The sequence below is a fragment of the Zingiber officinale genome, chromosome 7A, assembly GCF_018446385.1.
Source record: "Zingiber officinale cultivar Zhangliang chromosome 7A, Zo_v1.1, whole genome shotgun sequence".
Classification (NCBI taxonomy): domain Eukaryota; kingdom Viridiplantae; phylum Streptophyta; class Magnoliopsida; order Zingiberales; family Zingiberaceae; genus Zingiber; species Zingiber officinale.
In genome coordinates, this window is record NC_055998.1 from 92,804,942 (window position 1) to 92,819,053 (window position 14,112).

The window sequence follows — 14,112 nt, forward strand, 5'->3', positions numbered from 1 at the left end:
ATTAATAGATTCCTTGTACCTGTCATTCATTTCACTATGGCTCGGAATTCCACAGTGTGAAATTTCCCTGTCAATTCCCAGCAGCATCCATTTCTTTCTCGCCATCGTATTTCTCGATCTAAATAATTGATTGATTTATTTTTTTTTCTTTAAAAATTTGGATCTTCCAACAACCGAGAACAGGTCAAGATTCCATCCATCGCTCTCCTTCTCCTGCATAATTCCCCACGAATGGGCACTCGCAACGCGCTAATCTTCCCGCTTTATAAAACCTCCTCCTTCCGCTTGGATTCTCCGGCAACCACTCTCCTCGTCTGAAGAAGCCCTGCGGCGATGGCGAACGGCGGCGCTCTATTGGAGGAGCTGGCCCGGGCGCTGGACCTCGCGCAGCAACTAGAGGCCCATCTCTCGCGCGCCAGCTCGCCGCCGGAGTCCTACAGGTGCTCGACGGCGGCCGAGATCCTCTCCGCCATTCAAAAATCGATCTTGATGGCTCAATCGAGCGCCCCCGGGTCGCCGCCGTCTGACGGCGCCAGTCCCCTGAGCGAGAGCTCCGCCCCTGAGTTCCGGGACCAGGACCGCAAGGAGATGATGAAGAAAAGGTGCGAGCTTTGCTTTGCTTTCTTCCGACCGATCTGCGAATGCCGACGAACTGACCTTTGGATCTGATCTTCGCAGGAAGACGCTCCATAAGTGGACGACGCGAGTGAGGCTCAACCCCTCCGCCGCCGGAGGAGTCGAAGGCACGGTCGACGACGGCCATAGCTGGAGAAAGTACGGCCAGAAAGACATCCTCGGCTCCAAGCACCCAAGGTCAGCCATCGACTCCATCGCCGGGAGAAAACAGAGTGGTGTTCATCTCCTTCACCGTGATTGATCTCTCCTCCTCTTGCAGAGCCTACTACAGATGCACCTACCAGAACACGCAGGGTTGCCCGGCGGCGAAGCAGGTGCAGCGATCGGACGACGACCCGCTGCTGTTCGACGTCACTTACCTGGGCACGCACTCGTGCCGGCAAAAGCCACCGAAAGGATCAGCTCCGACGCTGGCGCACAAAGAGCCGAAGCAGAGCCCAAACCGGCTGCTGCTGAGCTTCCAATCGGAGATGAGAGTTAAAACCGAAGCCCTGGATTCCGAAGAAGATCCGGCGGCGATCTCCTCCTTAATTGGCGACTGGTCGCCAGACTTCCTGGAGTCGCCGTACCAGGTCCGTAGCCTCGACGCTTCGGACTCCGATCTGACGGACATCATCGGAAGATCGAATAGGGAGAGCGATTCGTCGTTCGTCGACATGGATTTCCTGCTCGACGAGCTGGAGCTGGAGCTGGACCTAGAGCAGAGCTTCCAGTTCGATGCCTCAGTCTTCTTCTCATGAACACAGAACAGTACGCTGTTCTCGAATCTCCGGCCAAAGATTTGCAGAATACTGTTGGATTCTTTGTGGAATCGATCTCTGTTAGGTCGCGATTACGATCGGCATGGAGGTTGAAAAATGAAGTCATGATCAACAAGACAGACGAATGTGGAAAAATCTGACGAAATCTTGAGGAAAAGGGGAATTCGTACAGAAGTTATTTTTTACAAATTTAAAATTTAAGATATTAGATAAATAATACGGGTTATAATGAGTGAATCTAAAATATGATATAGTAGTTAAAATTAAGTGATGTGGCAGTCAAAATTAAGATAGAGGAACAACCCACACTTCGTCCTCTTGGTCACCCAGCCTCAAAATTCTTGGGTCTTGCCTGCGTGACTCTTAAGCATGGCGTTCGGATAAGGTTGACTGAGTACACATCCGATCGAGTATAAGGACTCTAGGATTTTACTCTGAAACTAAAGAAATAATATGCTCGGCTAGTAAATAGTTGGTCGGGTTCAAAGGAGAACGTAAGGCTTCCTGTGTACGCCAGATCGGGCTAAAAAATACTTAGCCTCACAAATATTTTAATATACGGTCGGCTGAATAAGAGTTGATCGAACATAAGGCTCTCTATGTACGTCCGGTCAGACTCAAAGACACTTAGCCTCACAAAAATCTTAATATATGATCGATTGGATAAGGGTCGGTCAAACATAAGACTCTCTGTGTGCACCTGGCCTGGCAAAGCCCGGTCGGGCTCAAAGACACTTAGCCTCACAAAGATCTTAATATACGATCGGTCGGATAAGGGCCGGTCGAACAGAAGGCTCTATGTGTAGGCCCAGCCGGTCAAAAATCGAGGGGCTTAAAGACACTTATCCATAGGAAACTCTACATATATGATCGACCGGGTTTAAGTTACACAATGTTATATTATTCCTAAAATAAATAAAGATTCTAACATATATAATTTATTATATGGTTCCTTGAGTAGATTTTAACATACATTGAGCATCATACTAGTCTCTAAACAAATCTTTACAGTATTTAGCATACGACAGAGCAGATTGATATCAATACAGGTTAAAAGTGCTTCATTTCATACTGTTTACCATAAAAGCCCGGCCAAATGAAAGATCAACCCGAAATAGATTCAATGAAAGACATTCCAGTTAACCAACAGGCTTAAAGACCGACCGAGATATATTTAGCAGGTAAGCAGAAGACAACATTCTGACAGACTGTTAAGGTTGTTGGGGAATATTCCTTGGAGATTTCCTCACTAATTGATCCACTGTAACAGTATATCTCGACAACTTCATCAAAGGCCTAATACATAAGTGACAAAAGAGACACATTTGTGGATAGAGAAAAGATTCCTCGGACTATCATTACCGATCACCCAGACTGTACTCTTTCCATCACCTAACAAACTCTGACACGAGGGGTCATCTCATGATCACAGAGGTCATGAGAGGTGGTATGTAAAGGGGGGTCCTTTCCGTTGGCAAGGTACGCAATTCGCATCATCTACACCTGGTATGTAAAGGGGGATCCCTTCCCTGGTCTTTGGTCACTAATGCTTTACCAGATCGTCTGACTATGTGTAGGATTGGAGGAAGGTTCCATTCTAAGTTAAAAAAAAGTCTTCTATCGGTCAATAAATCATACACGAGAGCCAGTGCACCATCTCTAGCCTTTAAACATGAACAAATTTGGCGTCGTTTGTAAAAATCTTCGCCTGAATATGAAGCTTCGAGATGGAAGAGGCGGGAAAACTCACAATTGTTGCTTTAAAGCCTAAAGAATTCAAGATGATTGTTGAGACTCGAGTGCAAAACCCAATGTAGCAATGACAAGTAGCTACCAGAGGTAAACTACCACTGCCAAATCCCACAGCATTAACAATAGCGCATCAGAGGGAAAGAGGAGTTCAAGTGGAAGGTCTTGTTCATTTTCTTCCTGCGCCTCTTTCACCAATCTAGCGCCTTGAGCACTCTTCCGCACATTGCCTGGGCAGTTAGGCCAAGGAGGAGTACTCCAAGAATCTTCTGGAGAAGCACCTGTCCTAAAAAGACGTAAAGGAAAAGTCGTAGCTAGTGATAGTTCTCCTGAGCGAATCACCACCTCGTTCTCCTAACGGGCATTGGATGTGTTGGTGCAAGTTACACCAGAATCAAACCCGAGTTTTGATGTTGTCAAAGGTTCAAGTTAAGTCTTGTTGTGATCTAACAAGTTGACTGAGTGTGCAGGATGTTTACTCAACCGGGAAAGACCTAGTTGGAAGCTAGGCAGGAGAAATCTTAGCAAATCGTGGAACCTAGGTGAAAGTCCAAGTTGGTCGAGGGGACCGGATGCTTGGCGGTGTGATCGAGAGGTCTGGAGGAACCGAAGATCAAAGGAAAAGTCCTGGGGAGTCGATCAATGCTGAGTGAAAAGTCCAAACTAGATCTGGAGGATCTAAGTTTGGCAGGTCGGTTGAGGTAAACAACTGGAGGAGCGACAGTGAAGTCGGATTCCCAAAGGGAACAACCTTCGGTCGCTGATCTAACTGATGAAACCGGGAAGGTTTCAAAAGTTGAGATCAAGACAGTCCTACTGTCGTGCATATTCCTGCTTTATATATTATTGCTCTAATATCTGTTTTGCAGGAGATTTTTTAGCTAATACTGTTTTGCAGATCCGAGCTAATCGGTCGACCGAATAGTAGGATCGGTCGACCGAACCAACCAAAATCAGCACAGAATCAGGTCAGTTTAGAACTGAGTCCAAGTCATATCAAAGCCCGATTGGTCGACCGAACCGTACGAAATCGGTCGACCGAACCATAGTGACTCAGCACAGGACAGATCATCAGCATCGATCAACAGCAAAGGAAATAAGCTGATTGGTCGACCGAACCTGGGGATCGGTCGACCGATTCAATCAGCATTTATTCAGCATTAAATGATGATCTCGGCAGAATCACGACGAACAGGGAAGGAGACTGTTCGGTCGACCGAAAGGCATGATCGGTCGACCGAACCATTAAAGACCAGTAAATGCAAAAGATCGAGTCAGCTTCGAACATCAGCCAGGAAGGAAGGGAGCGGGTTCGGTCGACCGAAAAGTAGGATTGGTCGACTGAACCTCCAGTACATCTATAAAAGCAGGCTCGAAAACAGAGACGACAAGAAAATTTTCTGATCACCTTCAAGTCATCTCTTTGCGTACGGATTGTGCTACAAGTCTTCGACTCTGCAAATCTACTCCGTCCGAAAGTGCCGACCGAGCTTCAACCTATACATAATTGTCGGTATATTTTATATTGCACTTAATTTCAATAAGATAGTAGGATTGTTACTATCTTATTCTATTTGTATTTGTACGATCTGCTTCTCTCCGGGGATTTCAGAGAGAAGAGTTATAGTGATTTGCCCATCGGTGCTGTACGGTCAAGGACCACGGGCCTTCGAGTAGAAGTCGAGATAGGCTCCGAACGAAGTAAAAGAATGTGTCTCTTTGTTTAATTTCCGTTGCTTAACTTTGATTTTTAATATACGAAAAGAAGAGTTTTAAAAAGTGATATTCACCCCCTCCTCTCTATCGCAACTACTCGATCTATCAATTGGTATCAGAGCCGGTTATCTCTGAAATTTCTTAACCGATTTTCAAAGCAATTTTTTAAAAAACTTTTCTCTTTTCTTTTAAAAACATTTTTTTTTAATTTTATTCTCAAGCACTACTAATCCCAAGACGAAAGTCTTGGAAATATTTTTCTCTTAATTCTTATCTTGCAAGGATGTCGAATTCTTATCAAGAAGGTTACAGCACCGTAAGGCCTCCACTGTTCAAAGGAGAAAACTTTAGTTACTGGAAAAATAGAATGGAGTGCTACTTGAAGTCCGACATCGAACTCTGGTTCACAATCCTAAAAGGTTACACTCTACCGACGAAAGACGGAACAACCCTAGAACCAGAAGAATGGACTCCTCAAATGATCAAGAAGGCTCAACTGAATTACAAGGCAATCAAAACCATTAAGTGCGGGCTCACAATGGAGGAGTTGAACCGAGTCGGTCCCTACGACAACGCCAAAGAATTGTGAGACTCACTAGTCAAACTACACGAAGGAACCAACGACTCGAAGGTAAACAAAAGGGATTTACTTTTAAACAATTTATTTAATATAAAAATGTTCCCTGGAGAGACGGCCTCGCAACTACACGCTCGTCTAAAGGACATACTCAACGACCTCCACCTAATCGGACACAACCTGAAAAACCGCGACACGATAATGTACGCTCTGAACACCTTTCCAAGGAATGCTTTGTGGGCATCGATTGTTGATGCATACAAAGTTTCCAAAGATCTTTCAATTCTTAAGTTAGACGAGTTATTTTGTGAATTAGAATTACACGAACAGTCTAACACAAGCCATGTCGAGAAAGGTGTAGCGTTATATGCAGGTTCAAGCAAGGAAACAAAATAAAAAATGAAGGTCGAGTTAGAAAGAGAACCAGACTCAGACTCAACGAACGAAAAAGAACTAGTCAACATGGTCCGAAAGTTGTTGACTAAGATGAAGTTTAGAAGAAGCACCAAGAAGACCCCCACCAAACCAGATCCAAAACAAATCAGAAGTGATCTGCTATGGATGCAACAAGAAGGGGCATTTCAAAAATAAATGGCCAAATCGGAAAGAAGAAAGACCCAAATCAACAAGACGAAAGAAGGCTCTCCATGCAACATGGGACGAAACTTCTTCCGATGAATCCGACACGGAGCAAACGAAGCACTTGAGCCATCTTGTATTTATGGCAGGAAACGAAGATTCCGGGCCCAAGTCTGACGAGGAGTACGAATCCAAGATCGACATCGAGTTCGACGAAAGCAACGGATCAAAAGATCCAAATATGGTAACAATTTATTCCGAGTCTAATTTACTTAAAGTAGTTAAATGTTTGTTTAAAAAATTATCGAAATCTGAAAAATAAAATAACTTGTTACTTAAGGAAATAGACCACCTTAAGCAACAAGTTAACTTGAGTGACTCGACTAACCGAGTTCAAGCCGGAACTTCAACTCAAGTTGAAAAACTTGAGGAAGAAAATTCCGATTTGAAATGTCAAGTCGAGCGACTCAAGAAAACGTTGGAAAGGTTCGAAATGGGATCTAAGTGTCTAAATATGGTACTTGCATCGCAACGAGCCGTGTACAACAAATCAGGACTCGATTACAAACCCAAACAAACAAACAAATCATACTTATCCTTAATCAGTCAAAATAATGGAAGACAAGTCCAAACATGGGTTCAAACAAAATTTTTAATCAAACAAATTGAACCAAATCTATACTTGGTCCCTAAGAGTCAAATCCATTACTTAGATAGACCTTATCTAAGCTATGACTCAGGGGGAGCAAGTAGAAAAATAATACAACCAACTTGATTAACCAAACTCAATACTTAGGACTAGGTTTATTTCTGCTTAGAACGGTTAGATGAAAAAGGTTTACCAAACCCTATAACATAGCATCGGAATGGATTGGGATGATAGTACGTCAAGGAAGCTTTGACGAAGGCATGTCTAGGCTGAATATGGAATTCTACCTGGTGCACTAGATTTAGTGGATCTGACCGAAGCTACCCCAGTCAAACATGGGCTAATTAGATCAAAATTTAGTATTAAGTTTTTTGAGCGGGAACAGTTTGGAAAGCCTTCAGCAAGTGGTCTAATGATATCCAAGTAGGTCGTATGTCTCGCCACTGAACTGAAAGCTTATCCTTAGGACGCCTGCTTGATTAACCCAAAGCTAAGTTTGAATCTAACATGGGTTCAATAACCTTTCTCGAATAAATAAATTCAACTTTAATTCAAACCTAATTCAAACATAAATTCAACTTTAATTCAAACCTAATTCAATAAATAAATTCAACTAATAAATTCAACTTTAATTCAAACCTAATTCAAACATAAATTCAACTTTAATTCAAACCTAATTCAATAAATAAATTCAACTTTGATTCAAACCTAATTCAAACTTAAATTCAAAATTGATTTTTTAAAATTATTAAAAATTATTTTAAAACTTATTAAAATTTATTAAAAATTATTTTAAAACTTATTAAAAAATTATTTTAAAACTTATTTTAAATTTATTAAAAATTATTTTAAAACTTATTAAATTTATTAAAAATTATTTTAAAAATTATTAAAATTTATTAAAAATTATTAAAAATTATTTTGAAACTTATTAAAATTTATTAAATATTATTCTAAAACTTATTAAAAATTATTTTAAAACTTATAAATATTTATTAAAAATTATTTTAAAACTTATTCTAATTTATTAAAAATTATTTTAAACTTATTAAAACTTATTAAAATTTATTAAAAATTATTTTAAAACTTATTAAAATTTATTAAAAATTATTTTAAAACTTATTAAAATTTATTAAAAATTATTAAAACTTATTAAAATTTATTAAAAATTATTTTAAAACTTATTCAAATTTATTAAAAAATTATTTTAAACTTATTAAAAATTATTAAAAATTATTTTAAAACTTATTAAAAATTATATTAAAACTTATTAAAATTTATTAAAAATTATTTTAAAACTTATTCAAATTTATTAAAAATTATATTAAAACATATTCAAATTTATTAAAAATTATTTTAAACTTATTAAAAATTATTATAAACTTATTAAAACTTATTTTAAAACTTATTAAAACTTATTAAAAATTATTTTAAAACTTATTAAAAATTATTAAAAATTATTTTAAAACTTATTAAAACTTATTAAAAATTATTTTAAAACTTATTAAAAATTATTTTAAAACTTATTCAAATTTATTAAAAATTATTTTAAAACTTATTAAAATTTATTAAAAATTATTTTAAAACTTATTAAAAAATTATTTAAAACTTATTAAAAATAATTTTAAAACTTATTAAAAAATTATTTTAAAACTTATTAAAATTTATTAAAAATTATTTTAAAACTTATTAAAAAATTATTTTAAAACTTATTAAAAAATTATTTTAAAACTTATTAAAAATTATTTTAAAACTTATTAAAAAATTATTTTAAAACTTATTAAAAATTATTTTAAAACTTATTAAAAAATTATTTTAAAACTTATTAAAAAATTACTTTAAACTTCGACAAAAAAAAACCGCTACTTTAAATGTTCCGTCGACCGAACAAATGATTCGGTCCACCGAGACAATGGAACCGCTTTTAATCATCAATTAAAGATTGATTCAATTATTCAGTCGACCGAACCGGGTTATCGGTCGACCGAAAATGTAAAATCTCATCCGTTCAACTACTCTCCACCCACCCTGTATCTGTGCCAAAGTAAATATATCGGTCGACCGAACAGGTTTTTCGATCGACCGAACGTCTGCTCACCGGTCTAAAAGGACCAGAAATTTAAGGGATCGGTCGACCGAACCCCTTATCAGTCGACCGATCGACCTCTATAAATAGAGGTTTCGGCAGACCGAAAACCTCATCCCCCAAATCCTCTCTTTTCTTTCTTCCTTGCATACGAAGTTTTTCCGCCGGTTTCGGTTCGTCTAGCAGCCCAACAATGCCTCGGTAACAATCTCTTTGTTCTAAATCTCTTAAAATATGTATAAACAATTATTTATTGTTATTTTCTTTATATATAGTGAAAAAATAGAGCTATTGCGCAATGAGAGGCTAGCTCTCTTAATTCCAGTCAGGACCTTAGGTTTTCTACTAAAGAGTTAAGGCAATCTTTTCCTAATAAAAAATTTAAGGTGATAGGTACTCATTGTTTGGATATCCAATTCTACCAAACCTTTTGTCCTGAAGCTATAGAGATCAATCAACACTATCAACTTGATAGCATCATCTTTTGTAGACATGCATACAATCCTATTCTCTGTTTAGAATTTTACCACAACTTATGCGAGCTTGATCCTCATCACTATAGGACTAGGGTCGCCACTAGAGAAATGCTCTTTGATATGGATATGTTTCTTAGGTTTTTACGGATACGACCCTCAGTTAATCATATCTTTTTCAGTGCTTCTATTCCAAATCCATTACCTGCTCCATTTGCATATCTTACTCTTGATATTATGTATGCTGACTTCTTTGAGGGACCACGTCCTAAAAAGATGTCTACTGTACCACTTAGTCCAAGAGACAATGTTTTTTATAAGATGGTTGTCTCCTGCATTCATCCCTTGTCATCTAGAGATCAGTGTACTTTACGACCGGTCCATCTTTTTCTGATGTATGCTTTACGACATAGATTAGAGTTTGACTTAGGCTACTGGGTGTTTCGGTCCATTATCTATTATTCGGGGTATAACACCTCGAATAAAGTTCATATGATCCAGTGTCATATTCTTACTGCCTATATTGCTTCTCTGGGTGTGGGTGTTCATCGAGGTGAGTTGATTGAGTTATCAGATTTTGATTTTGTCGGGGTTAGGCAATTGTCCTTGGCTGAGATTAAGACTAGCGACGAGGGTCTTGTGTATAAACGGACTCATCCACACTACATTCCACCGGCTGTCGATGATCCTATTGCTGAAGATGATCCAGTCCCAGTTACTGCTCCTCCTCCAGTATATGTTGATTCAGGATTTGCTATGACACCCTACTTTGATTTTCCTCAAAGAAGTTCATATGCTCCTCCTCCTCCTCCAGCTAGTGACTTCTTTACCCGTCTGCGAGATGATATTTTTAGTCACTTTGACTCCTTGGAAACAAAAATGGATGATCAGTACAACTCTCTTCAGGGACAAATTACATATTTTCGTCAAGAGATGATGGATTGTACTGATGCTTTAGAGAAGGATCAGCGGAGGATATTTGACTATTATCGATTTGATGAGGATGAGGATGAGTGATTTTTAGGATTTGTTGCTTTTAACTTATTATATCTATTGACTTGGATTATGACTCAGTTTAATTTTAAGTAATTTCTAGTTAGTAATGTTTTTTTGTGTGCTAAATTTTATAGAATAGTTTTTCTTTTGTTTTGAAAATTATTACTTAGTATATTTTTTATTATTTCTATAAATATCTCTCTTTCAATTTTTTTTTTCAAAATTTCTTTCAAATTATTTTAAATTTTCTAGAGTAGCCTAGGTCTTACTGTAGAATTGCATGATCCTATAGTTCTAGGAGCCACATCTCACAAGCACAGTAGGATCCCTTGTTTGATAACTTAGAATGGGTGAGATGCTTAGGTCTTAGCCCTAGATTTCATATGCTTATGTCAGTGCATCGATATAAATCTGGGCTTTAAACAATATACATAAATCAATTTGAGTTAACTAGCTAGTAAAAACCTAGTTAGTACTAAATATTCAAATTGACCAACCTGAGTCATTAGCTACTATCTTGTGGTAGTTAGCCTTGAACAAAGGTTGTACATTTCATCATAAGGACAAATTTTCCTTAGATTTCCTACCCATGCTTGAACTTTTAGGAATTTATCAATTTTAGGGGGAGCTTCAAAACAAGATTTTTAAGTTTATCTTATTTTTACTTAGTGACCAAATGATTTTCAAAAATTTTTATTTTCAAAATATTATTTTCAAAATGTCTATCAAAAATTTATTCTTTTCAAAATATACTTTTTTTCAAAATATAATTTCTCAAAATATTTTTCAAAATTCATTCTTTTCAAAATATTATTCAAAATATTTTTTCAAATTTTATTCTTTTTAAAATATTATTTTTCAAAATGTTTTTGGAATATAATTTTTCAAAATGTTTTGCAAAATTTATTCAAAATTTTTTAAAAAAAATCAAATTTTTATTGACTTAGTATATTTTTTCAAAATTATTTAGTAATGTCTTTCAAAATATTATTCAAACTTAGTAATATGTTTAAATTTTTACTTAGTCATATTCTTCAATAATTCTATTCAAAATTTACTTTACTTAGTTAATATTTTTCATATTGTAAATCATATTTTTTAGCAAAATGTTATAATCTTACTTGTTTTTGAGTCTACCCCTATTTTTGATGTGTGTCAAAGGGGAGAGATAGTGAATTCAGGGGGAGTTGATTCAGGGGGAGTTGTTTAACTCAGGGAGAGAAAAGTTAAATTGTTTATTTATTTAACTTTTTGCATATTTTTTAACTTAACTTTGAATTTTGGTTGCCAAACATCAAAAAGGGGGAGATTGTTGGTGCAAGTTGCACCAAAATCAAACCTGAGTTTTGATGTTGTCAAAGGTTCAAGTTAAGTCTTGTTGTGATCTAACAAGTTGACTGAGTGTGAAGGATGTTTACTCAACCGGGAAAGACCTAGTTGGAGGCTAGAAAGGAGAAATCTTAGCAGATCGTGGAACCTAAGTGAAAGTCCAAGTTGGTCGAGGGGATCGGATGCTTGGCGGTGTGATCGAGAGGTCTGGAGGAACCGAAGATCAAAGGAAAAGTCCTGGGGAGCCGATCAATGCTGAGTGAAAAGTCCAAACTAGATCTGGAGGATCTAAGTTTGGCAGGTAGGCTGAGGTAAACAACTGGAGAAGCGACAGTGAGGTCGGGTTCCCAAAGGGAACAACCTTAAGTCGCTGATCCAACTGATGAAATTGGGAAGGTTTCAAAAGTTGAGATCAAGACAGTCCTACTGTCGTGCATATTCCTACTTTAGATATTATTGCTCTAACATCTGTTTTGCAGGAGATTTTTTAGCTAATACTGTTTTGCAGATCCGAGCTGATCGGTCGACCGAATAGTAGGATCGGTCGACCGAACCAACCAGAATCAGCACAGAATCAGGTCAGTTCAGAACTGAGTCCAAGTCAGATCGAAGTCTAATCGGTCGACCAAATCGTACAATCGGTCGACCGAACCATAGTGACTCAGCACAGGACAGATCATCAGCATCGATCAACAGCAAAGGAAATAAGCTGATCGGTCGACCGAACCTGAGGATCGGTCGACTGATTCAATCAGCATTTATTCAGCATTAAATGATGATCTCGACAGAATCACGACGAACAGGGAAGGAGGCTGTTCGGTCGACCGAAAGGCATGATCGGTCGACCGAACCATTAAAGACCAGTAAATGCAAAAGATCGAGCCAACTTCGAACTTCAGCCAGGAAGGAAGGGAGCGGGTTCGGTCGACCGAAAAGTAGGATCGGTCGACCACACCTCCAGTACATCTATAAAAGCAGGCTTGAAAACAGAGACGACAAGAAAATTTTCTGATCACCTTCAACTCATCTCTTTGCGTACGAATTGTGCTACAAGTCTTCGACTCTGCAAATCTACTCCGTTCGAAAGTGTCGACCGAGCTTCAACCTATACATAATTGTCGGTATATTTTTATATTGCACTTAATTTCAATAAGATAGTAGTGTTACTATCTTATTCTATTTGTACTTGTACGATCTGCTTCTCTCCGAGGATTTCGGAGAGAAGAGTTATAGTGATTTGCCCATTGGTGCGGTCAAGGACAGTGGGCCTTCGAGTAGGAGTCGAGCTAGGCTCTGAACGAAGTAAAAGAACGTGTCTCTTTGTTTAATTTCCGCTGCTTAACTTTGATTTTTAATATACGAAAAGAAGAGTTTTAAAAAGCGATATTCACCCCCCCTCTATCGCAACTACTCGATCTATCAGGATGATCCATTGCCAAAGCACTATCAAAGTCTGAACATAGGAGAGTATTCAGGGACAATCGATCTGGAGGATCATCTCCTCAAATTTGAGAATGTCGTCCTTCTCCAATAATTTATGGAGGAGTAAAATGTCGAATGTTCCTCACTATATTTCATGGGGCAGCCTAGCGATGGTTTAAACGACTGTCAGACAACTCCATTTGTCGCTTCAAGGACTTCCGTAAAGTATTTCTCCACCACTTCTCCAGTAACTGACACTACCACAAAACCCCTTGGAACCTCTTTTTGCTCAAACAAAGACTCAAAGAGACACTCCGGGCATACATCAAAATGATCAATCAGGTGGCTATAGATGTCTTCACAGCCACCACGGAGATTTTTGTAACACCCCACCCTCCTCACTACTAGTCTGTGGGGGTGGAGCGCTACTGGACTACTAACTTATCTTAACTATGTTGCTCACATGTAAATATAAGTATGTAACAGCAGAAAACATAAATAACTCATCTATATATACTACTCAGGCTTATTGTAACAACCCAACTTTCCCTATTTCGAGTTCTAAATGTCCTTAAAAATATTTGGAAATGCTTTTAAAATATTCTAATAATTGGAAATGCTTTTAAAATATTCTAGAGATTTTTAGAAATCTTTAGAGTATTTTTATGTAATTTTTGGAGGTCGTTTGGTATTTTTACTAAACGAAGGAAGTTTTGACAAAAAATTGTCAAAGCCGAAATTCGAACCGTGGACCTCGGACCTGAACCGAACCTTAACCGAATCTGGCCGGCCAACTAGTCCACACCCTTTTTGTGAACATATATGGAACGAAATATATATAAGCAGTAGTTAGGAACATTTTAAATAAAAGTGGAATAAAAAGTGCGTGGCTGAGGGATCGAAGCCGAGGCCTTTGACCCGAGCAAAACCCAGCTAACCAGTTGTACCAGCGGGCTATGCTAATCTAAGAAGGAGATAAATGTATTTAAGGTATATTAGTTGGTTTAATGAAAACCCTAGTTATAAGAAGAGAATTAAGTTTTCTTTTTTTTTTCGAAAATCCTTCTCTCCTTTTCTCCTCACGCGTGCGACGGTGAGTTTCTTCTCGGACGAAACCGCAGCAGGAAGCTGGGGCGTCT

At 37.9% G+C, this 14,112-nt stretch overlaps 1 protein-coding gene across 1 annotated transcript; it reads left to right on the plus strand.

Annotated features, from left to right (window-relative positions):
* Positions 1–277: 277 nt before the first annotated feature.
* Positions 278–1,516, plus strand: LOC122000263 (probable WRKY transcription factor 41). The gene is made up of 3 exons (XM_042554728.1): positions 278–602; positions 679–813; positions 896–1,516. Exons 1-3 carry the CDS (start codon positions 334–336, stop codon positions 1,374–1,376), a joined length of 885 nt encoding a protein of 294 aa, XP_042410662.1. The 5' UTR covers positions 278–333; the 3' UTR covers positions 1,377–1,516.
* Positions 1,517–14,112: the final 12,596 nt, after the last annotated feature.

Excerpts from the sequence above, each read along its gene's own strand:
- LOC122000263 (XM_042554728.1), top strand. The coding sequence starts at position 334 with ATGGCGAACGGCGGCGCTCTATTGGAGGAGCTGGCCCGGGCGCTGGAC. Across the intron at positions 603-678 it reads AAGGAGATGATGAAGAAAAG|GAAGACGCTCCATAAGTGGA; the intron begins GTGCGAGCTTTG and ends TGATCTTCGCAG. Across the intron at positions 814-895 it reads CTCGGCTCCAAGCACCCAAG|AGCCTACTACAGATGCACCT; the intron begins GTCAGCCATCGA and ends CTCCTCTTGCAG.